Source organism: Dendrobium catenatum, unplaced genomic scaffold (genome assembly GCF_001605985.2).
Source record: "Dendrobium catenatum unplaced genomic scaffold, ASM160598v2 fragScaff_scaffold_1523, whole genome shotgun sequence".
NCBI classification, from domain to species: Eukaryota; Viridiplantae; Streptophyta; class Magnoliopsida; order Asparagales; family Orchidaceae; genus Dendrobium; species Dendrobium catenatum.
In genome coordinates, this window is record NW_021319985.1 from 87,481 (window position 1) to 109,956 (window position 22,476).

Here is a 22,476-nt window from a genome sequence, read left to right on the forward strand (position 1 = left end):
TGGATTGGTTGAACAGATTGGAATGGCTAAATGCCAAAATGTTTGGATTATTTGAACTATGACTCAATGAGGTTCGACTTAGCAGTATTCATTTTGGCAAGTTTATAATGAGTTCTTGAGATTTCAGGCAAATGCGTTATTGCTCGCAGCTTTAGAAGTTTGTGGTTCTCTATCAGTGTCAGAATAGCCGTTGAATTACAGGTTAGCTGTTTTGAATATTTGCATTCTGTTATATTCCATGCTTCACTTTTGCTTCTTGGTAAGTAAGTAGCATCACATGTTAATGATTACACTTGACTTCTAGTTATTTGGTAATACTATTTTTCTTTCCAAATTTAGGAATTAGGAGTACCCATTCCCCAAGTGATGCACAATCATCTGCTTGGGACAATACCTGAACCAACTCAGAAGTGGGATTTAGGCTTTATTTGGGATGGCTTTCTTACTGCTTCTTAAAGTGGTTTTCTAATACAAAAGTTAAAATTTTTGTACTAAAAATTGTTTTAAGAAGCAACAAGAAAGCCGCCCCAAGCGAACCCTTAGAGGCTAGTTATGACTGATTTTGGCCAAGTCAGGTCTTAGTGGAGGTAATATTATGATTGATTGTGATGTGGAATGGTGTTGATCAACTGGACCGGTTTATGGGACAGTTGGTAAGATAGCTTTAGAGATTTGGTCAAGTACTAGATGGTTTGGCCAATTGGCCTGGGTGACTGGTTATGACTGATCAAGAGACCGGGTTGGTGTTAAGCTTTCTTTGGCCTTACTACTATGGTTTCATTTGGGATGACTTTTTTGCTACTTCTTGAAGCAGTTTTAAGAACAACAAGAAAGCCGTTTCAAACAAAGGCTTAGGCTTCATTTGGGATAGCTTTCTTACTGTTTCTTAAAGCAGCTTTCTAGTAGAAAAAAATTAATTTTTGTACTAAAAAGCTGCTTTAAGAAGCAATAAAAATGCCGCCCCAAACAAAACCTTAATCTACTGATTATATGGGTCGATGATTGCTGCATGGTTTGATAGTTCTTAGTAGTTATCCAGTTGGTCTGACTGGCTGGCGTTTTGAGTAGCAGAAGTTGGTGGTAGGTCAAAAAACATAAGTGGATGGCCGAGTAGTGAAGAATGGGTGTCATGCTGCGTATCCCTGTGTGGCTTTGTGGATTGGAATAGCCATTGGGATTTATGCAAGTGGATTGGATCGTCCATTCCAGATATTTGCATGGTGGATAGGATTCATTTGGGGCTGCATGAGTAATTTGTCCCTTTAGTGTGGATTGCCCACTTGTATATGGTGTATTTCACAATTAACCGGGCTTCGTTTGGTACGGCTTTTTTAGTGTTTAAAGTAGTTTTTTTAATTAAAAAAATTATTTTTTGTATTTAAAAGTTGTTTTAAGAAGCAATAAGAAAGCCGTCCCAAACGAAACCTATGTATTCTCTTTGTGGTGTTGATTACTTTTTATGTAAAAGAGGCGACCTTGGGTGGTTTATGGTGTAAAGCTTATAGCTGACTCCTTCCCTAACTCTTAAGTGGTTTAGTCCATAAAGAAGGCATAAGATTGAGGGGAGGACAGTGGGATATGGAGGATGAGAAGCTGGCTGAATTGTTGAGTTTTATGCAGACCATTATGCGCATTGAAAGATTTTCAACAAGAGTTGTACTATTAACGCGAAACACCTGTATGCCGTCTGCCAAAAGCTTCAATCGAAGGTTAGAAATCTTGTGTAATTTCGGGAGTGAACATTGCCGCGTCAATATTGGCGTTGCATTGTTAACCTGTGCAATTTATTTTTTTTAATTCTGAAAATTAGGTTATAGATTTTAGTTTTTTAAGTATAGATTTTTATTATTAATACTTTATAAATATAAATATATGATTAAAAATAAATAAATATAAATAAATGATAAAATTGATAAATATAAATATATGATAAATATAAAATAAAATATGGGATAATTTGATAAACATAAATATATGATTAAAAATAAATATAAAATAAAATATGAGAAATAATATACACATAATATTCTTTTTTGATATTATAAAATTGAGTTCGATTGAGGATGAGTTATTATTTTTCGGAGTATTACTGTATTTTGGAGTGAAAAAATGAGTTTTTCGGTTCGAGATGGCCTAAGAGGCATCTGGTGAAGGAGATGCTAGGAATGAGTGGCTACTCAGGCATGAGATTCTCTAGTGTTATATACGTACGCAGGATATTTCTTTAGCTAGATTTATGTAAATTAGCTTATTAGTATTTTAGCAAAACTTAGAAACAAAATTCATCCTACAATTCTCTTATTAATTATATTTAATCAAGCTTAAATTTATATTTAATAAGTAAGCCATAATGATGTAATTAGATCTTAATTATCTTTCCATTATTTTCATAAAGTTCTTTACATAAATTTTAATACTTGATATGCTATAACTTTATATTATATTGATTTAATTATAATTATAATTAAAAGTTCATCAAGTCTACTCATATTTCTCTTTTAAAATGACTAAGTAGTAAAATGGGCTTGTATTTGTCTATCAAAGAGATTATATTGTGTAATGATTTCATGACTAGTTTGTGGAGTGAGTAAATGATTGATATAAATTTCGTTTGGGACGTCCTTTTTATTTTTTCTTAAAGTAGTTTTTTAACAAAAAAAATTTATTTTTTGTAATAAAAAGCTGTTAATTTAATCCACCTCTTATTGTTGGCAGCCAACGAGAAGATGACCCGCCCTTCAGCCCAAAGCACCAAGGGGCACGATGAGCCACTGTGCACATCCGAGCCTTTGCAACACATCCATCGATGGGAGACTAGGCATGGAGCGATAAAATGCTTAACGCCCAGGCGAATTTGCCCTTGGCCGGTTGGCCTCGGACGCAACTTGCGTTCAAAGACTCGATGGTTCGCGGGATTTTGCAATTCGCACCACATATTGCATTTCGCTGCGCTCTTCATCGATGCGAGAGCTGAGATATCCATCGCCGAGAGTTGTGTCAAATGAAGTCATAGTGAAACCCTAAATTAGTAGAGGCTTAGATATGGATGTAAATCGATTCCAACCAAAACTTACAAAAATTTCTTTTGATTTCTTCTCAGATAGCTGCTTTTAACTAGTTGATACACATAAGCTTAACTAATTTCACAAAGATATCATTATAGTTATAATTGAATTTTATAATTTTTTAAATATCAGTCATCCTATTTGATGTACAATGAATCATCGTCTCAAATTAATTTCTTTTAATTTAGGCTGATATTCTTAATTTGATTTGATATAATATGAAAAAAAATTAAAATTGTATGCGCATAATTTTACGATTATTTTTTGTTTTTAATTAGGTGACTTCAAATACATACAAGAACTCATTTTGATTCTTTTCTACTTATTTAGGTTATGCAATTAATTTATTCAAAATTATCACTAAAATTCAAATTTTTGTTAGATTTTTTTTTTTTTTGTAAACAACCCTATTGTCCTCTCACGCCGTCGAAGTTATCCGGCTCAGGAAATCGGCCACCTTGAGGCCGCCCGCAGCATACCCGGTGCCCTGCGTTCCCTCTTGTGCCTTCTTCCCTTTTGACCATCCATTGATTTCCTTACTACTCCTCATCGGTGACGATTCACCGATCATAATTTGATTTTAGACTGCATCCTTCCTAGATTTGTGGGTGCTGCGTGGGCGATCAAGTCGCTATTTGTTTCGCCAATTAATGGATTGTAAGGAAGGAGATGATTCCAGCAGCGCAGGAAGCGGCAGCAGCCAGAAACCGCAGACATCTCGCCTTTCCTGCACCAAATACTTCGACGCTCTGTGGTTTTGTTATTGTAAGTTTTTATTCATGCGCTTTTATAGAATGTACTTCAGAAGGTAGCAGTTTGGTTACCATTTATAGTTTTGATTGTTCCTTCTACGTCAAATTTTGTGTGTGATTTCTGGAAAATTTGCAATTTTGCTTGACTGTTGCAAATTGTTTAAGATAGCTTGACTGATGGTACTGGAAAGTTTTGAGCTTTATGAGTGGTTGTGGTTTTATACTGATTCTAAAACTTTCTCAAATATAGGGGTTTCTTATAGTTGAAGGTAAGGATTGTTCTAAACATTTTTAAGGTATTGATAGTGCGTTGGTTCACTATTCAGTAGAGATAAAGTTGAAAAGAAGAGCTTTACACTAACTAGATGACCACATGATTTATTTTTTAATAGAATTGGTACCCATATATTGACAACTATAACAATTATAAAAGGAAATAATTGATATTAAGGATATTTTTAATTAAGGGAATATATTTCATAAGGCTATCTCCAACAGAAAGGCTCAATTTTCCCTTCAAGATAAAGTAAAACATCAAAATGTAGTAACTTGTCTCCAACCGAACTTTATTTGCTAACACAAAAAAAGAATATTCTATGTATATTTTTTCTCATTCTTTATTTTATATATTTTATAATCATATATTTATATTTATCAATTTTTTGGATTAAAAAAAATTAGCAGGTTGGCATCTCACTGTTCACCCTCACCCGATTTGTGATTTTTTTGGCATTCGAATGGAGCAAGCCAGAAACGCCTTACAATCATTTTAAGTTCGGCTGGAGACGCTCTAATAGTGACAGGGTATCCTACTAACTAACTTTTCGATATGAAAAAACCTGTGATAACATTACCCTTCAAGCTGAGTGTATATATTATAAAGATATAACTTGTTACAAATATTGGAGAATCAAAGTGGTCAAGAGCTTTCCTAAAAATATTTGTTAAATATTCTTCACTACAGGCATGAGGAGTGATGATATTCTTTGAAATGATAATTTACGTTGGTATGTTTAATTCTTTTATAATGGGTACACGAAATGCCAGGCAGACCATAATTTTTTTTTCAAATATTCTGATAACTGTTATATTATTCTTCTTTTGTATGTGGATGACATGTTGGTTGCAAGGTTAGATATGAAAAAGATAAGATGTCTGAAAGAACATTTATCAAATGAGTTTGAAATGAATGATCTAAGTTCAAAAAAAAATTCTTGGTATGAGAATAGTAGGGATAGCAGTGCAGGTATACTAAAATTGTCTCATGCATAGTATGTTGAAAATGTGCTTCAGAGATTCAACATGAGAGAGGCAAAACTAGTTTGCACTCCCCTGGGTAATCACTTTCAACCATCCAAGGAACAATCGCCTAAATCTGAAGTAGAGGAAGAACAGATGAAGAAGACTCCGTATGCTTCAACAGTTGGAAGTTTGATATATGCTATTATTTGTACAAGATCTGATATAGCATATGCAATGGGAGTTGTCAGTAGATTTATGAGTAACCTAGGAAAACTTCATTAAGAGGTGGTTAAGTGGATTCTCATATACTTGAGAGGATCAGTTGATAAAGCTCTTTACTTTGGTGGTAAAGAGATTAATCTACAGGGTTATGTAGATTATGATCTCGCTGGAGATCTTGATGGGAGGAGGAGCACAACAGGTTATATCTTCATTTTGGAAAAGACTGCAGTCAGTTGGGTTTCCAAGTCACAGAAGATTATTGCACTCTCAACCACAGAAGTAGAGTATATTGCTATCACCTATGATGCACCGACACTTCTCCCCAAAGAGACGAGCAGTGTTTGACACCTTATCCGACACGACACTAGTCCGAAACTCCTCCGACACGTGTCGGACACGCCGAAAATATGTCCGATTAAAAATATTAAATACAAATTGGACACACGTATCTTAAATATTTTATGAATTTTTTTAAATATAATTTCTTGTATTTGGCGGGATTTAAACTAAATTTCTTATTTCCTATCCACAACACCAAACAATGTCTGCACTTAATACCCAATCATCGAATATTCTCATTTTCATTTATTTTTAGCAGTGAAGGTATTTTCATCTCCTCTTGATGACTGATAAACAACACCGACGTCTGACGCTCGACATCCTAATGCTAATCATTTTAAGCACAAATTCTAGTTAAATGACTTATTATTTTCATTTTTTAAAAATTATACTTATTTAATTTTTATACACTATTTTTTAAATATAAAAACTATAATACCGTGTACAACCCGTGTCAATGTCCTATATTTTTAATAACTAATGTGTCCCATGTCCGTGTCATATCTGTGTCGCCGTGTCCGTGTCGTGCATCATAGGCTATCACTTAGGCTAGAAAGGAGATGATTTGGTTGCAAAGTTTCTTGACATAACTTAACAAAGTGCAAATGAATGGGAATTTGTACAGTGACAGCATGAGTGCTATATATCTAGCCAATAATGCTGCATTCCATGCTAGGACGAAGCACATCCAGCTTCGATATCATTTCATCAGGTCGCTTCTAGAAGATGGTTAGTTATCTTCGAAGAAGATGCACACGATTGAGAATCCTGTAGACATGCCGACGAAGACGGTGACAGTTGATAAACTGAAGCTATGTGTGGCTTCAGTTTGTCTTTATGGAGGATGAGAGCAGGGGGAGCCACACTATAGGTAGGGATGTCAAAATTTGGTCACGGGTCAGGTACTAATTGACCCAACACGAACCCTACCCATTTTTGCATATTTATGAGCTTTTTCAACCCGGACCCGACCCGCACGGGTTTCCTGGTTAACCCAACTCGATCGGTTGCTGGGTGAGGCGTTATCTGCTTGATGAGTCGACGACAACGACGCTGGCGATGGCAGGACTCGACGCGATGGCGAGCACTCATAACAGTACGGGCACTCAACGTGATGGCGATGTAGGTACTAAATGCAACAGCAGGCAGACTCGATCAATGCAAACGAGACAGCGGGCAGACGTGGTTAGCGCGGATGCGACAACAGGAAGACAGGGTAGATGCGAGTGCCAGAGTGTGGGCAGGAATTAGGATTTTTGATTTCGGCATTTTGTGTACAGTGTGTCAGAATCTTTGATCAATTCGGGTCATTCCTCGGTTTTCGAGTCAACCTGAATCCGTCCTGTTTCACAAACGGGTTGACCATAACCCTTAATTTTTGGATCCAGTTTGAGTCGGGTTTTCGAGTCGTATCAAATCTTGATACCCCTAACTACATGTGATATTACTGATGATGCAGATTGGGAGAAATATTGATTGCAATCTGTTTCTAAGTGGGAGATTGTTATGTGTGGAATCAGATTGTGTTGATCAATATGATTGTTCTATTGTCTTGGACCTCAAAGCTTGTTGTGTTCACTGGGTGGTGTGAGGGGTTTATTCGCTGCTTGGGTTTGAGTGCTTTGGGTGAAATTTTATTTCCGTACTACACCTGGCATTGCGTGCCCGAGCACATCGGTGTTGTGTTCTCAAGTGACCCAGAGCTAAACGATAGAGAGCAGAACACTGCAGCAGCCTATAGATATGGCGTTGTAGAGGTGCAAGATAGAGGCTTGAGCGCCGCAATGGCCCAAGCAGGCGCCACAACATTACGAGACGGACTGAACGGTTTTCTTTCTCGTTTTTCTGGAGGGTTGCATCACTTGGGGTTATTTTACTTACTTTTCTTTTGTATTTTGAATGTGTAAACATTGAGAATGTTGCATATGAGAAGAGAAGCAAGCAAAGAGTGAGAGAGAAGAGAGATTATACATTTTTCTCTCAATTTTCATAGTGGATTTCTTGGTGTGTTGTGGCTACGTGGTTTTCTTCACTATTTTGAGGTTTTCTATGGTACATCCTGGTGACCTTTACTTTCGACTGATTTTACATTTTTGCTTGTTTCTCTGTGGTGTTTTACTCCTCATCCCCAATACTAGTTTGTAGCAGTCTATACTTGTCAAATCATCTATTATTTCTTAATTTTTTCTAGGCCTACTTTTTTCTAGAGTCCTTTTAACCTTATAAATAAGGGGATAAGCGGCATACTAGGGGACTTCATACTATTTTGACTATTCCCAAAGAATATTTGACTTCTTAGTTGCTCTTCATACTCACTCTCCCTCCTATTTTCTTGCTCCACCTAGTAAATTTGTTAGTAGGGTCATGTGTCACCCGTGGCCAAATTTGAATCCAACAGAAAAACTCTTAAATAGAATAAAGAAAAAATGCTAGTTCGAATGTATCAACATCATGCGATCAAAACATGCAATGCGCCTACCCTGAAATTTAACAGAATTGACTACTGGGGGCTTGATGAACAGTAATTGTGTCTATGACAATAACAATCTTCCTTTCCTATGTAGAATTTAGAGATTTGATGTACGACATAAGTTGTGTGGATATTATTGATAGTGGCTATGATTTCTCCAGCCCCTTGTCCTCTTGCTCTTCTGTCACCTCATCCCCCAACAACAAATCACAAAAAGTTATAAAATAGGGGTGTAAATAAAATATATGTATATGTTCATTATGGTAAGTTTAGTGCCTTTCATTTTGAGTATAAGAAATGAAACATGAACCGCTGGCGAGAAATAGATTATTAATTTGAAGTTTAAAATGTGCTAAATGAATATGATATAGTCTCAAATGTTCCCATCCCTTCTCTTCATAAAATATATTTTTTCCCAGTAAGAGTAAAAGTTGACCATCATGTTTAACACTCTTTTGATTAACTCTGACGTGAATTCTTATTAAAGTGTTGAAATTGGAAGCATTCGTCTTTGAAAGAAACTAAGAAAGCTTTTATATTTGGTTTCAATTGTTCTCATCATTTTATAATATGTAATATTTGTTGGAGGTGTTTTGTTCTTCTTTACCTTTTTCCTATTGTTTTCTTGTAGTGCTGAAACTAATATCTGTCCTCTGGGACAGCACCATTTCATCAGATGGAGCAATACTATAGATATGGGCATTTTGACAGTTGCTCTGGCAAGTGGAGCTCGCTTTTCGATTGTCTGTCTCTGAAAACAAAAAGACCAGATGAAGTTGAGGTGAGAATGTATTTGAATAAACATTGTTGATAATTACAACGGCATTAGTTAGTGAGCACCTGTGACCTTGCCGATGCTGGAAGAATGAATGATTAGTAGATTTTTTCTTATGCCTCTCAATACTCAATTCCTTCTTGCAAACTTTATCTTGTGCTCCATTTTGAGGAATGTTTTTGGGGAGTGTTTTAATTAGTTCTAATTGCATTCAGTTCGCCAAATTTCAATCTAAGTTGTCAGAGGACTTCACCTTTCTCTTTGCAAGAAGTTATAGAACTTAATTGCCTATACTTACCTGAGGTGAGTTTCTGCATGCATGGAGAACAGAGGTGGGAAGTAAGAAAAGTGTTAGGCAGGCCCAGGAGGGGCCGGCTGAACCGGTCCAACCTGGATTGGTTCAATGCTACAGCTGGCGGCCCAAGCCCAATAGGTGGCGGAACCAAGGGGAGGGGGGTGGATGCCCTAGTGGGCCCAATTGCTTAATATAATCGTTGTTTAGGAGGGAAAGTTTGAATTAAGGACTATTTGGTTTTGTTGTAGGAGTCCTTTGGCTTTAATTAGTCTTTTCAGTTAGGGTTTGTTTTTCATCTTGAATTTGAAGTATAATTTGAGATCTACAGTGTGTGCTTTTGGGCTCTAGATTTTGCTAGAGAATCTGAGAGTTGTTTCTTTCTCTTGAATTGAAGAAACTTATACCTTGTATTTTTTTTTTTCGAGGATTGAATGGAAGAAGTTTTCCTTGTGTTTCTCTCCAATATTCTGAAATTCCTGCATCATTTTTGCTGTTTTCTCTCTGAAATCAGTATATTTCTTGCTCTCTTTTTTCCAATTATTGCTAGATTTGCTTGCGAACTCAAGTATTTCCCTTAGGGTTACTTGGCGAACTCAAGTATTTCCTATCAAAAAGCTAGTAGTATCATTTGTTCTTTTGTTTGTCGACCTTATTGCAGTTCAATGCTATATGGTTTTACTTTTTGCATGAAGGCCAATTAATTTGAAGCAATACAAGTCTTTATTATATTAAGTTTCTTGCTAATTACTGATGTTGATCATCTGTAGCTGAAAACATACTGATTATGGCTTCGTTTTGGACGACTTTCTTATTGCTTCTTAAAGCGGCTCTCTAGTATAAAAAAATTTAAAAAGCAATAAGAAAACCATCTCAAATGAAGCCTATGTCTCCTCCCTGCATCACATATCAGGTGATATACTTGAACAAATCCCATGGAAAAAAGTTTCACATTCCAAGAGCTTTCCTTGCTACATTTATCATGTAGTACATAATTTAGCAGGGTAAAGACCCTTTTTAGCAGTTCTGCCATAGTTAAGCATATAGAAATGCGTAAATGTTGTCAGGTTACTATTTTTCCCTTGTTTGAGCTTTAATTTTCTAACTCGCTTTATTGATTGTTTAGTAGCAGTCCAGTAGTCCATTAGAGCGCTGCATTGGTTACCCATACGCATACTCACACCCACCCATACCCAATGTTTAAAATTACGTAATTGGGTATTGAGGCGTTTTTTGTTCATGAGGCGAGGCGTAAAAAAAATTACATAAAGTGATAATAAATGTTAAAAGTGATTTTTTATATAATATCTAAATAATATGTTAAATAATAACATATTAGCTTCCTATTGAATTATAAATTAATAAATTAACATAATATAAAACAAGAAATTACACAAGATATAAAGTGACAAGTGATAAATTACGTGAAATAGAATTAAAATCCAAATATTATAAGAGCAAAACAATATTAAATAAAAAAATTGTATAAAACTATCATATAACATTAAGTTCAATTTCAAATTTCTTCTTTCTCAATTATCTATTCATTTACATTTAATTCCTAATAAAAGTTGAAATAGTTGACAACAACTTAGGAATCATCTGCATTATCATCATTGAGGTGGTATTTATCTGAGTTGTCACCATAACAACTTAGTCCATCCCCTGCCTCATTCAATAGAGTTGAATTCCTCCCAATATGCTTCTTTTTAATTTATTTCAATCATGTTCATCTTTTAGAAATATTTTCATCAACATAAATATGAGATTAATGCTCCAAAATTTTTAGGGTAGTGGTGTGCATATTTCAAGTGATTATCGGATACGACTATGATGGTGTTGGTTGTGGTGAAGGCGCCGTGCCGTGGGTTTGAGGTAGAGGCAATTGAGAGGAATTCGTTGCGCTCGAATGTGCATGAAGGCATGATTTCTGTTAGTTTTAAATATATATATGCTAGCGAGGCGAGGCGGGCCTCAGCTAAGCTGAGGTGCAAGCCTCATAAAAAAGCTAGAGGCGTAAGCCTCGAGGCGCTTTTCACTAGAATTGCGCTGAGGCGGGCCTCAAGGCGAGCCTCATATTCCTCCCAATATGCTTCTTTTTAATTTATTTCAATCATGTTCATCTTTTAGAAATATTTTCATCAACATAAATATGAGATTAATGCTCCAAAATTTTTAGGGTAGTGGTGTGCATATTTCAAGTGATTATCGGAGACGACTACGATGGTGTTGGTTGTGGTGAAGGCGCCGTGGGTTGGAGGTAGAGGCAATTGAGAGGAATTCGTTGCGCTCGAATGTGCATGAAGGCATGATTTCTGTTAGTTTTAAATATATATATACAAATAGGGTGGGACGTAAGCCTCACGCTAGCGAGGCGAGGCGGGCCTCAGCCAAGCTGAGGCGCAAGCCTCATAAAAAAACTAGAGGCGTAAGCCTTGAGGCGCTTTTCACTAGAATTGCGCTGAGGCGGGCCTCAAGGCGAGCCTCATATTGGGCAATTTTAAACAATGCCCATACCCAATGACCTTGTGGGTGGGTATGGGTGGGTGCTCAATATCGGGGGATAAATCAATTTACATTGCTAATTACCATATATCTTATATTATTGCGATCCTCACTATGTAGTGTGCAACACTTAATTACGTCGCGACTACAATAAATTTTACAAAGCGGCTTCAAAGTTTGTAATCAGAGCAAAGGGCATCAAGCCTCAAGGTCATCTGTCCATCGCAGACTGCGTTCAAAAGCATGGAATAGTCACCATGGGTGGGCGAAGCTTGTTCGAGTAAAACATGGGTACCCAATGGGTACCCAACCAGGACCCCATGTAGGGCTTTGTAGTCCATTATCATATTTCGTCCTTACAACTTCATCTTCCCTTTTGAAATTTGCAGAAAATTCTGCAAGCCAGAGAGAAATCGAAGTCACATATATGGACATATCGGACCGTGGAGGAAGCTTCGGAAAACTGGTGGCGTATGTATCATCATTTGTTTGACAAATCTGACACAAAACCCAAACCTGATGCTTAATCTTCATGCTTCTTATTTTCTCATCGGAATATTTTGTCTCCACTCATTCTTTGTTGATTTGTAATCTGTATTTGGAGGTTCCTACAAAGTAACCCAAATGTTCTCATAGATTTTTATTAAAAATCTGGTTAGCAGTAGCAGAACCTGTAGCTCCAAACCTGTTTGAATTAGATTATCTGATTCTTTTTTTAGTGACATGGTTTGCTATTTCGTTCAATTTTTGTAACCATGAAGACTACTCCATGATTTTGGATAATTTAATCAAATAGTTGAGCATCACCTGCTGTGTACTGATTTGATGTTTTCTCTCTTCTATTGAATTAATGGTATTGCAAATAAGATTGAATCACCCCATTAAGACATCATTTGAGATCGTTTTCTTACTGTTCTCTAAAGCAATTTTCTAGCATAAATTTTTTTTGAAAGTAACAAAAGTTAGTGGGCAAAAGCTATATCAAATGAAGCCTAGCTTTATTTGGGATGGCTTTTTTCTTGCTTTCTAAAACAGCTTTTAAGTACAAAAATTTCAAAAAAATTCTTGAATTTTAAAATTTTGTACTATAAAGTTGCTTTAGAAAGCCGTATGAAAGTTGACCCAAATGAAGCCTAAGTCAGTTCCATTTATCCATATTTTTTGGCACCATAATTCTTCTCATTAGCTGTAGTTATTTGATCTTCTGTCTCTCTGATCATGTTTCAGTAGGGTTGAATAGCTTCAAAGTCTTATGATCTTTGTAAATATTATATGTTTTAAGACCTTTATGATTTATATTCTTTATACTTCCACCTAAACCCTTCAATTCAACTTGGATTTAGTTGAGATTTAGGAAGAATAATGTTTTTATGCTAATTTTATTCATATAAAACTGCCAAAGCATTTCCCAGATTTTATTAGATTTTACAGATGCCACATCAAATAATTTTAAAGATATCAAAGCCTTTGAATTTATTAAAATTTTGATTGGGATCACTTTTATTTTTTTAAAAGATATATTTAAAATAAAAAGTTTATTTATTATGCTTTTTAGTTATTTATCTTTATTTTTAAAAATAAATTATATTGTTGCCAAAGCACTCAAAATAAGTATTTAAAAATTATTATCACAACCAGTTGATGTCAGTCATGCCAGCAGCCCATTGATGATTGTTAGTAGTGTAACTGAGTTGAGTCGAGTTTGGAGTCATGCCTAATTCGAGCTTGGCTCGTTGGCAAAATTGCGAGCTTGAACTCGAGCTCAAACTCAAGTTGAGCACAAGCTCAGCTCATGGGAATGAAAATGAGCTCGTGAGCTCTTGTGAAATATGTAAAAAAACTTAGCAGTTACTCATTAAGAGCCAACTTGGGAGCTCATGAGCTGCATATTGTCATGTTCAAACTCAAATTTGTTTAATAAACGAGCTTGAGCTCATGAGCTTGTCTAGCTTTACACTCGAGCTAGAGCTTTTGGGAGCTGAGCTTGGGTTGACTGATGAGTTGGCTCGACTTACTTGTACCCCAAAGGACTACTATCATCATCACATAATCAAATTATATTATATATATATATAAAAAATTGTTTTAGAAGTAGAAAAATAGTTATCCCAAATAAAATCTTAGTAAAAATTATATTTGTGTAATTATGCTTTTACACTTGGATATTCTTAAAAAATAAAAATATTTTACCAAATAAACTATATTCGATTTTTTATTGATTAGCAATAGGTATTTGTAATATTAATTGCAAAGTGAAAAATATAGTTTATAAATGTGATGTTTTAATATGTAATTTGTAGATTTTACAAATAATATTAATAAATGGGGATTACATATAACTACAAATTATTATATATTTTACATTTAAATTTTAATGTTTATTTACATAACACTTAAGTTTTTAAATAAAATAAAAATACTAAATTAATATTTAAAAACAACATTTTTTCATGAATATGTTTTGGTATAAGTTGAGATATTAATATTATGATATATATATTATATATATATATATATATATATAATTTAATTAATATTACCTTAAATTGAATTATTTTTAATAAATTCCTTAAATAGATATTAAAAGTTATAAAAAAGAGCAAAATAGATATTGGATAAAATCTCATAGGCCATAATGATTCCTTAAACTCTTACTGACTCAAAAATGTAAATTCAAACTATAGATAAATGTTTTTATCAATAATATTAGAGATTTTTATGACACCATCAAATTAAAATTATTTCTCTAGAATAATCTATCATAAAATTCCAAATAATAATTAAAAAACTTATCAATCCCACTAATAAAACAATAGTAATTTCTATCTCACAATGATATATAGTAATATAGAATTCTTACGTTGAATTCAAACCATGTAACACTTCTCATTATTCATCTCTCAATACAGAACTAAAGGACTCCATTGCTTGAAGAGGAAGCAATATCTATGACAAATCGATAGCGCACATCGTTCTTCGCAAGCCTTTCCATGGCCTCATTGATGCCTTCAGGCTTCACAGTCTCAATGTCACAAGTAATGTTGTGCTTCCCACACAAATCCATCATCTCTTGCGTCTCCTTCATTCCACCTATCAAGCTCCCCACCACCTTCCTCCTCCCTAAGTAATCAAAACAATGACATGTCGTAGTAATTAGCTGATCATAAATGATCTAATTATCACTAAAGGAAATTCAAGCATTACCGGCATTTTTTTTGGCGGTAAGAATAAGATTTCCGGAGGTTTAGTAAATTACCGGAGGCGGTTTTCCGACAGTTCGAAAACCACCGGTAAAAATTGCGTATGAAACTATTTCTAGTTGTCCATTATTTCCGGCGGTTATAATCACACGGCCGGTATTTTCCAGCTATCATAGCTGGTTATTAAACAGGCGCCACACTCCCGCGATTATTAAACCGCCGCTAATTCCGGCGACAATTTATTAAACACCGCCGGTTAATATCTGCGGTCAAACCGCCGGTATTACCGGCAGCTATAGGACCACCGGTCAAAGCCGCCAGTAATAGTTAAATTTTCTGTAGTGTATGATTATCTGTGTGATTTTCATAGTTTAGAACTTACCAAATAAGAGCGGAAAGGAAGGTAGAGGGAGGGGTTTCTCTGCAACACCGACGAGCACCAGTGTTCCTCCAACCTTGAGGAGTTCCAGGAGAGGGCCAAGTGGGTGCTGAGCTGACACTGTATCGAGGATGAAGTCCAGGCTCTTTCTTGCAGCCTTAAAAGTTAAACAGATGGGATTAGCTCTAAAATTACTTACAACTTATGCTTTATTTGGAACGACTTTCTTACTGTATCATAAAACAGCTTTTTAGTATAAAAATTAAAAATTTTATACCAAAAAGTAGGGGTGTCAATTTTTGACCCAACCCGAAAAAATCCAGGTTAGGGTCGGTTTCAGGTTCAACAAATCAACCCGTTTAAAAAATCGGGTATGGTTCGGGTTGACGAGCAACCCGAAATTGACACGAAAACTCGTATTTGATCCCAAAACCCGAGATTAACCCATTTTTTACCCAATTTTTGACCCGAAAACTAGCAATTTTGGATCAACCCTTGGTCATTCGTGTCAGGTCGAGTTGACCCAGACCCGAATCGGATAAGGTTCGGGTCCGAAAACTTGACTTATTTTTAAAAATGGGCTAGGTTCGGGTTGACCCGAATAGTGCCGGATCAGTTCCGGGTTTTACCCGAACCCGACTCGTTGACCCGAATTAACACCCCTACTAAAAAGCTGCTTTAAAAAATAGTAAGAAAGCCATCCCAAACAAAGCCTTAATCAGGGAGAATCAAACTCACCTCCATTTGGTCAATGTTGGTGCTAATGATGAAGTCATCAGCGCCAAGACGACGTCTTGCTTCATCTTCCTTGGATGAGGAAGTACTAATAACTGTGACATGCAATCCAAAGGCCTTCCCAAGCTTGACACCGATATGGCCGAGGCCGCCGAGGCCGACAATGCCAAGCCGCTTCCCAGGCTGGTCCAGCATCCCATTTTGCTTCATGGGACTGAACATTGTAATCCCCGCACATAGCAGTGGAGCTGCTGCATCCAATGGCAAGTTCTCCGGCATCTTCACCACAAACCTATTCAAGGCAACGCAATGGATCAAGGCAGTCGAAAAAGCTTCTTTGTTTGCAAATACAAGTGTTTTGCTCGTTATAAAGCTCTTGTTCAATTCATTTGTTAAAAAATGAAACGAATACATGATGAATTTTTTGTTTAATAAGTGGAGGAATGCATCGGGCTTATTATGCGATAGAAAAGTTCGATCCCCCTCAAACTTAAGGGAAAATTCTATAGGATGGTGGTGAGACCTGCAATGTTTTATGGTGTCGAATATTGGCTGTTAAAAGAAAAGCATGATACTAATTAAGTTAAGTGTGGCAGAGATGAAGATGCTTAGGTGGATGAGTGGCTTTACCCTTAGAGATAAGATACGAAATGAGTATATACGTGAAAAAGTTGGAGTAGCTCCAGTGGAAGATAAGATTAGAGAGAGTTGTCTTAAATGGTTTAATCACATTAAACGAAGGCCTTCCGATGACCCGGTTAAGAAAGTTGAGGTAGACCTAAAAAGTCTTGTATAGAAAATATTAAAAATGATCTTTCGTTATTAGATATAAATAAGAATTTGACTTTTAATAAGACACAATGGCGAAAAAGGATTCATGTAGTCGATCCCACGTAATGGGATAAAGGCTTGATTTTGTTGTTGTAAGTAAATAAATAATGTGTATAATACTAGTACCGTTTGTGGGAGACAATCATGGTGGAATATCCACCATATGTGATGCTTCCATCCCAGTAGATGCCGCCATAGGTGAGCTGGATATCATCGCAGTAGTTCTCTTCATTGGCTTGGCACATCTCACACTTCAAACAAGAGGCTGCGAGGCAGCCAACGCCTACTTTGTCGCCAAGTTTGAACTCAGTCGCATTGTTTCCCACATTGATGACGACTCCAGTGATCTCATGCCTACACATCATTCAATCATAATTATGTTATGTTGCATATGACATTAAGAAATGATACATGATGCATGATTACATGATGTATATTGATGCTGGAGTTATCAGAGGCTAAAATTCATGTTATGTTTGTGATGTGGAAGACAAGGATGTAATATAGTTCCATAAATTTTGAAATTATGTAGGACTAAATAATAATACAAATTTGTTGAAGATAAAATGATAAATGAATGCAAAGTCATGGATTTTGGATGATTTCTCATTAGCATTTGTTAGATATTTCATTTTGAAATCTAATGTGTCATAGTAAAATAAAAATAATGATAATGATAATAACACATCACAATACAACATAACATTATAATGAATGATAATCTTCTTTATTTAATTAGTGTGTGTTTGAGGGCAAATTACTGCGTCCGGTCACCTGACATGCGGACATCCAATCCGGACACGCCACCTCACCCGGATGCACTAGGACCCGGTATTTTTGAGTGACGTGTCGCATTTTTATTGGTGTCCGGACGAATCCGGACACCAGACACAATAATTTGCCGTGTTTGAGACAGTTTGTTAGTTGCTTGACTCTTTAGATAACAATCATAATTTTATTTGGCAACTGTTTTTTTATTACTTTTCTCACTATTTTTCAAAATTTTATGTGATTGAAAGCTGCTTCTTGCAACTAGAATAGCTAAATTACTTTCTCCAAAAAACTTAATAATCAAATTCATAAAACTCTACAACCTAAGCAGACTCTTAGACTTTGAGTTAAAATAAAATTTCTATATATCCTCTAGGGCCGGGTCGAGAGTAGGTTTGTACGGTAGAAATTAATATTTTTTAAATAATTAAAAAAAAAGATTTTTTCCTATATTTTGTTTAGGAATTTAATTTTCTTAATTTAAAATTTATTATCTGATTTCTTTTTAATTATTTTTGCTAAACCAAGAGTCCTATAAATTTTTCTTGGCTTCTTCTTATTTATTTTATTTTGTACAACTTTTATATTTTGACACTAAAATTAAAAATATAAAAAACTTTGAAAAGCAAAGTCTGAAGAGGGAAAATTTGAAAAGGAGGGGGTGAAAGGAAAGTCCACATAGTCCATTAAAAATTAATAAGAGGGCCAATTAGCAAAAAAAAGAAAAGGTTATGCAAATTAAATGGGTTGTTGACTTTTACTTGACTTATTTTTTTAAATAATGTTTTCTTTAATTGGACCTTAATTAAATTTTTTGCATAAAGATGTGAAATAATATGAGAATATTAATTTATTTAACATTTATTATAAAGGGTGCTGCAAACCTTTTGACTTTTGCCTACCCACTTAAATTTTCTAGGCCTCTACATGTCAGCATGTGTTCTCTCTAATTAAAAAACCAACACACTTTCTTTTACTAAGCTTTCTTTTCCAAGAATCCTATCCGTTTTATTTCTTACCCTTTGAAAGAAAAAATCAATATGTCAATATATTCTGATCAAATTTTTGATTAGGATGATTTTAAATCCCTTTGATCTAATTTTAATAAGTGCAATATAAATTATTTATGTATTGCACCTATTTATAGGGGAACCAATGACTATGATTAGAACATCTAAACAACATTTTTTCTTGAAAGCTTTATACTTGTCGTAGTTATTATGGTGCTCCAATAACTTTTCTTCCTCTTGCAAAAAAAAATAAACTTGCTCTCATGTCAAAATCGGATTGCGGGTCGAATTCAGAACTGATCCGATGTTATTGACACGACCCGTTTTTACAAATGGGTCGAAAAGTTCAACCCGAACCCGACTCGGCTGGGTTTCTAGGTTGACCCGACCTGACACGAGTTATGGTCGAAGAAGCATGCGAATGGGAGGAATGTCGCCAGCATTGAAGCCAGTGAGGGAAAAACATAGTTGAAGCCGCAGGACTGGAAAACAATGTGAGGGATTGCGGGGTTGACCATAACCCTTTGGGACGGCAACGCCGGCGGAATGGAATTTCATCGACCTAGGGTTTAATAAAATGTAGAGAAAGGAATGTCATTGGCGTTGGCGGGATGGCGGTCGGCGAGGCCGCAGGACAGCGGGAGAGGCGGATGACGAGGCCTTCACGCGGGACAACAGGCACAGGAGAGGCGGATGGCGGGATTTTCAAGTCATTGTAATTGGAACATGCAAATCCAAGTCATTGTTAGGTTTTTTTAGGTCAACCCAAACCCGATCCAATTTTTGAAACGGGTCGATTTGATGAACCCGAATCCGACCTATTTCACAAACGGGTTGATCCTAACCCAAAATTTTCGGGTCGAATTCGAGTCAGATTTTTCAGGTTGTGTCAAACATTGACTCTCCTACTCAAGATTGAAGTGAGGGAAAATGAACTGTAGTTCCTAATCCTTGATTCATAGGGCAGCTTGTGGAGCATATCCATGTATTTGATGAGATGTAGTGTTTCCAAGTGACTGTTCTTGGATACTTGGAGCGACTAGAACACCTCCCTTAGGTTAAATCAATGAGTGATTGATCTTTTAGACTGTTTCTTGGAAGTCGATTCAGATGCAAATGATCTTCACCCTTTGTTGAGCGAAGGTGCACTTGGATTGTTTAAGATGGAATTGGTTGAATTGGAGGCAATTCAAAACTCTTTGTAGATGTTGCATGAGCATGGTCAACAAGGGTCGGGTTTATGTAAAAAATGTCATCAAAGATGATAATGATTGATTTGGCTTCAGGAAATTCAATTTATCAACATAAATCTTGATGTAATATTAGAAAACTTTTAGAATTAAATTTAGAATCATCGAAAGACTAATTTCAATAAATTTATAATCAAATTGTAATAAAACAAATCTAAGAACAACAAAGGTGATCAAATCTGAGTCCAAATAAGTTCAAATCAAGCACTTGAAAGATAATTAAGTTTGAAACATTAATTTAAGGATAAAATAGTCTCTGATTATTGCATACTTATAGTTAGAACGAGTGGCTCGATAAGATCATCCAACTAGCTCAAGATCACCTGATTCTGACGTCATTAAAGTGCTTAAATGTTGAATAAATAGTTTATAATTAAAATATTTGATATGAGCTATTTGATGAATAGTCATAGAATATTAGCAAAATTTATCAAAACAACCATTCTCCAAGTATTAAAAATTGACTCTCATTCTTCTTCTGAAGGGGACTTAGACTTGAAATGGGAGAGATCTTGGAGATCTAAGATACTCTAGAATTTTACTTGGCATTCGATGCTAATGACCAACCACCATCATAGCATGTTAATTTTCATCTGACTATTGTTGCTTAACTGTCATTGTCTGTCTACCCTTGCCTAACTGCCATTATCTAACCGTCATCGTCAGACCATAATTATTTGACCATCATTTCCTAATTGTCATTGTTCAATCGTCATTGACCGATTGTCATTATCTGACTACCATCTCTTAATTACCATCATAAAATGAACATATCCTGACCACCATTATCTAACTATCACTTTCATCTAACCAACATCACCTTACTAACACTATCCAACTACTGCATCTCTAACATCATTCATATTTATAGAGTTACAAACTTGTGTTACATACTTTATAATATCATCTTCTCTAAATAAGGGAAAAAAACAAACATTTATAACTTATTTATATGATGAAACATTTCATCAGAGCCGAGCATTGTTATTTTTTCCTTCTCTAGGCTTCCCATGTAAAAATTATCATGTTTGTTGTGTTATTCATGATAAAGAGAACATTCATTATTCATCTTTATTTTGCTTCCCAATTGTAGAGATTTATAGATTTTCAATCCTAACTCATCAAGTAATTATCCTTCAAAATACTAATTACAACAATTATTTGATTCTAATCACTCCTAATTGGGTTCACTTCATGTTCTATTAATTTAGAACTCATAAAAAATGACTCTTTCGAAGAATCAGAAATTTCTAATATAAATATTTCATATTCACTTTACTTCAAATAAAAAAAAATCAAAATTCATATATATATTTCTACTTTACCACTCTTATACAACATTATACTCTTAACATGTCGAGATTTAGGTTGGATTTGAGACGGATTCGGGTGAAATCCATCCAAACAGCCTAAAATGTAAATCAAATAGGACGTTAAATGAAAGCCACGATAGGCAGAAAATTAACCCTTTTCGTGGTAAATCCTAGATTTTCGAAATCCTCTGATTTGATGGACTTAACGCTCTATTGACACAAGAGGGATGAAGAGTCTGCAAGTTCCAAGATTTAACGCTCTATAGCCAAACAGTTATACAAAATTTATCATGAATTTTAGTAAACAGTTTTCAAAATTTAGCTCCCTGAGAATTTCGTAAATAAGGATTTAGAAGATTTATGAAATCCTACTTAAATAAAATCCTCAGTGCTACCAAAAAGCCCCTAAAATGTCTTATTGCATGCTACCTCATCCACTCCATAATCAAAACTTACATGAAGAGAAAAAATCTTAAGCAAGCGGTCTGCGGAAGGTGTGATAGCCATGGAAAGGAAGGTTTTGCAAGAAAGCGAGATTCTAATATACTCAAAGCTGAAAACTTTGATGCAATCTTTATCATATATGAATCTATTGCATGTTCTCTTTGATGCATGAGAGAGAGAGAGAGAGAGAGAGAGAGAGAAAGAGAGAGAGAGAGAGAGAGAGAGAGAGAGAGAGAGAGAGAGTACCCTGGAACAACAGGGTAGGTGGTGAGACCCCAATCGTTTCTAGCATTATGAAGATCAGTGTGGCACATCCCACAGTAGAGTATCTTTATGGTTACATCCTCTGCTCCGTTTCTCCTGTTTTGATTTTGTTTTATTCACCATAAAAAACAAACATTTCTCAGAATCATTCAATCATCAAATGAAAATGTACAATATATCCTTAGAAAGGCAAAGCAAAGAAGAACACCTTCTCTTGAAGACAAAGGGAGTTATCTTCCCCGACGAGTCGCGAGCTGCCCATCCTTTAACAGTCTGTGTGTGATTTGGCGTCGTCTCTGTCATCTTTAAAACCTTCTTCTTCTTCGCTCTCTCTCTCTCTTGCTCTGCTTCAGCTCGCCCTCTTCTTCTTCTTCTTCTTCTCCCTCTCTCTTGCTCTGTTTCGTTCCGCGGTTCAGTTGGAGTTATTATAAGCTACGCGGAGGAACAAAGAATCCGCTGCATTATCTATAACACCGAACAGGGAGATTTGGGTTTGTTCCCACTCATCATTTAAAATTGAAAAAAATAAAAAATTTAATTATTGTAAATTAGTTCTAATATTATCGTTGTCATGTTAATAATCATAAAAAATTTATCAAATAATCATAATGATATCA

At 35.5% G+C, this 22,476-nt stretch overlaps 2 protein-coding genes and 1 non-coding gene across 6 annotated transcripts; 1 reads left to right on the top strand and 2 right to left on the bottom strand.

Annotated features, from left to right (window-relative positions):
• Positions 1–2,838: 2,838 nt before the first annotated feature.
• Positions 2,839–2,994, bottom strand: LOC114581111. Its single transcript, XR_003702931.1, has one exon. It is a non-coding gene; the product is annotated as a 5.8S ribosomal RNA (ribosomal RNA).
• Positions 2,995–3,429: 435 nt separating this feature from the next.
• LOC110098858 (uncharacterized protein C227.17c) lies at positions 3,430–12,468 on the top strand. 4 transcript variants are annotated; one of them, XM_020825797.2, is made up of 3 exons: positions 3,430–3,830; positions 8,767–8,871; positions 12,052–12,468. In XM_020825797.2, exons 1-3 carry the CDS (start codon positions 3,735–3,737, stop codon positions 12,187–12,189), a joined length of 339 nt encoding a protein of 112 aa, XP_020681456.1. In that variant the 5' UTR covers positions 3,430–3,734; the 3' UTR covers positions 12,190–12,468. The 4 variants fall into 4 exon arrangements, with proteins under 4 accessions (XP_020681456.1, XP_028556305.1, XP_020681458.1 ...); XM_028700472.1 differs by having other exon boundaries at positions 3,437–3,830; positions 8,753–8,871; positions 11,839–12,192; XM_020825799.2 differs by lacking the exon at positions 12,052–12,468 and adding an exon at positions 9,081–10,398 and having other exon boundaries at positions 3,439–3,830; positions 8,753–8,871.
• Positions 12,469–14,464: 1,996 nt separating this feature from the next.
• Positions 14,465–22,268, bottom strand: LOC110098859 (probable cinnamyl alcohol dehydrogenase 6). The gene is made up of 6 exons (XM_020825800.2): positions 22,068–22,268; positions 21,842–21,955; positions 16,934–17,161; positions 15,980–16,268; positions 15,245–15,398; positions 14,465–14,782 (listed from the first exon to the last, which is right to left on the bottom strand). Exons 1-6 carry the CDS (start codon positions 22,160–22,162, stop codon positions 14,574–14,576), a joined length of 1,089 nt encoding a protein of 362 aa, XP_020681459.1. The 5' UTR covers positions 22,163–22,268; the 3' UTR covers positions 14,465–14,573.
• Between the last annotated feature and the right edge of the window lie 208 nt (positions 22,269–22,476).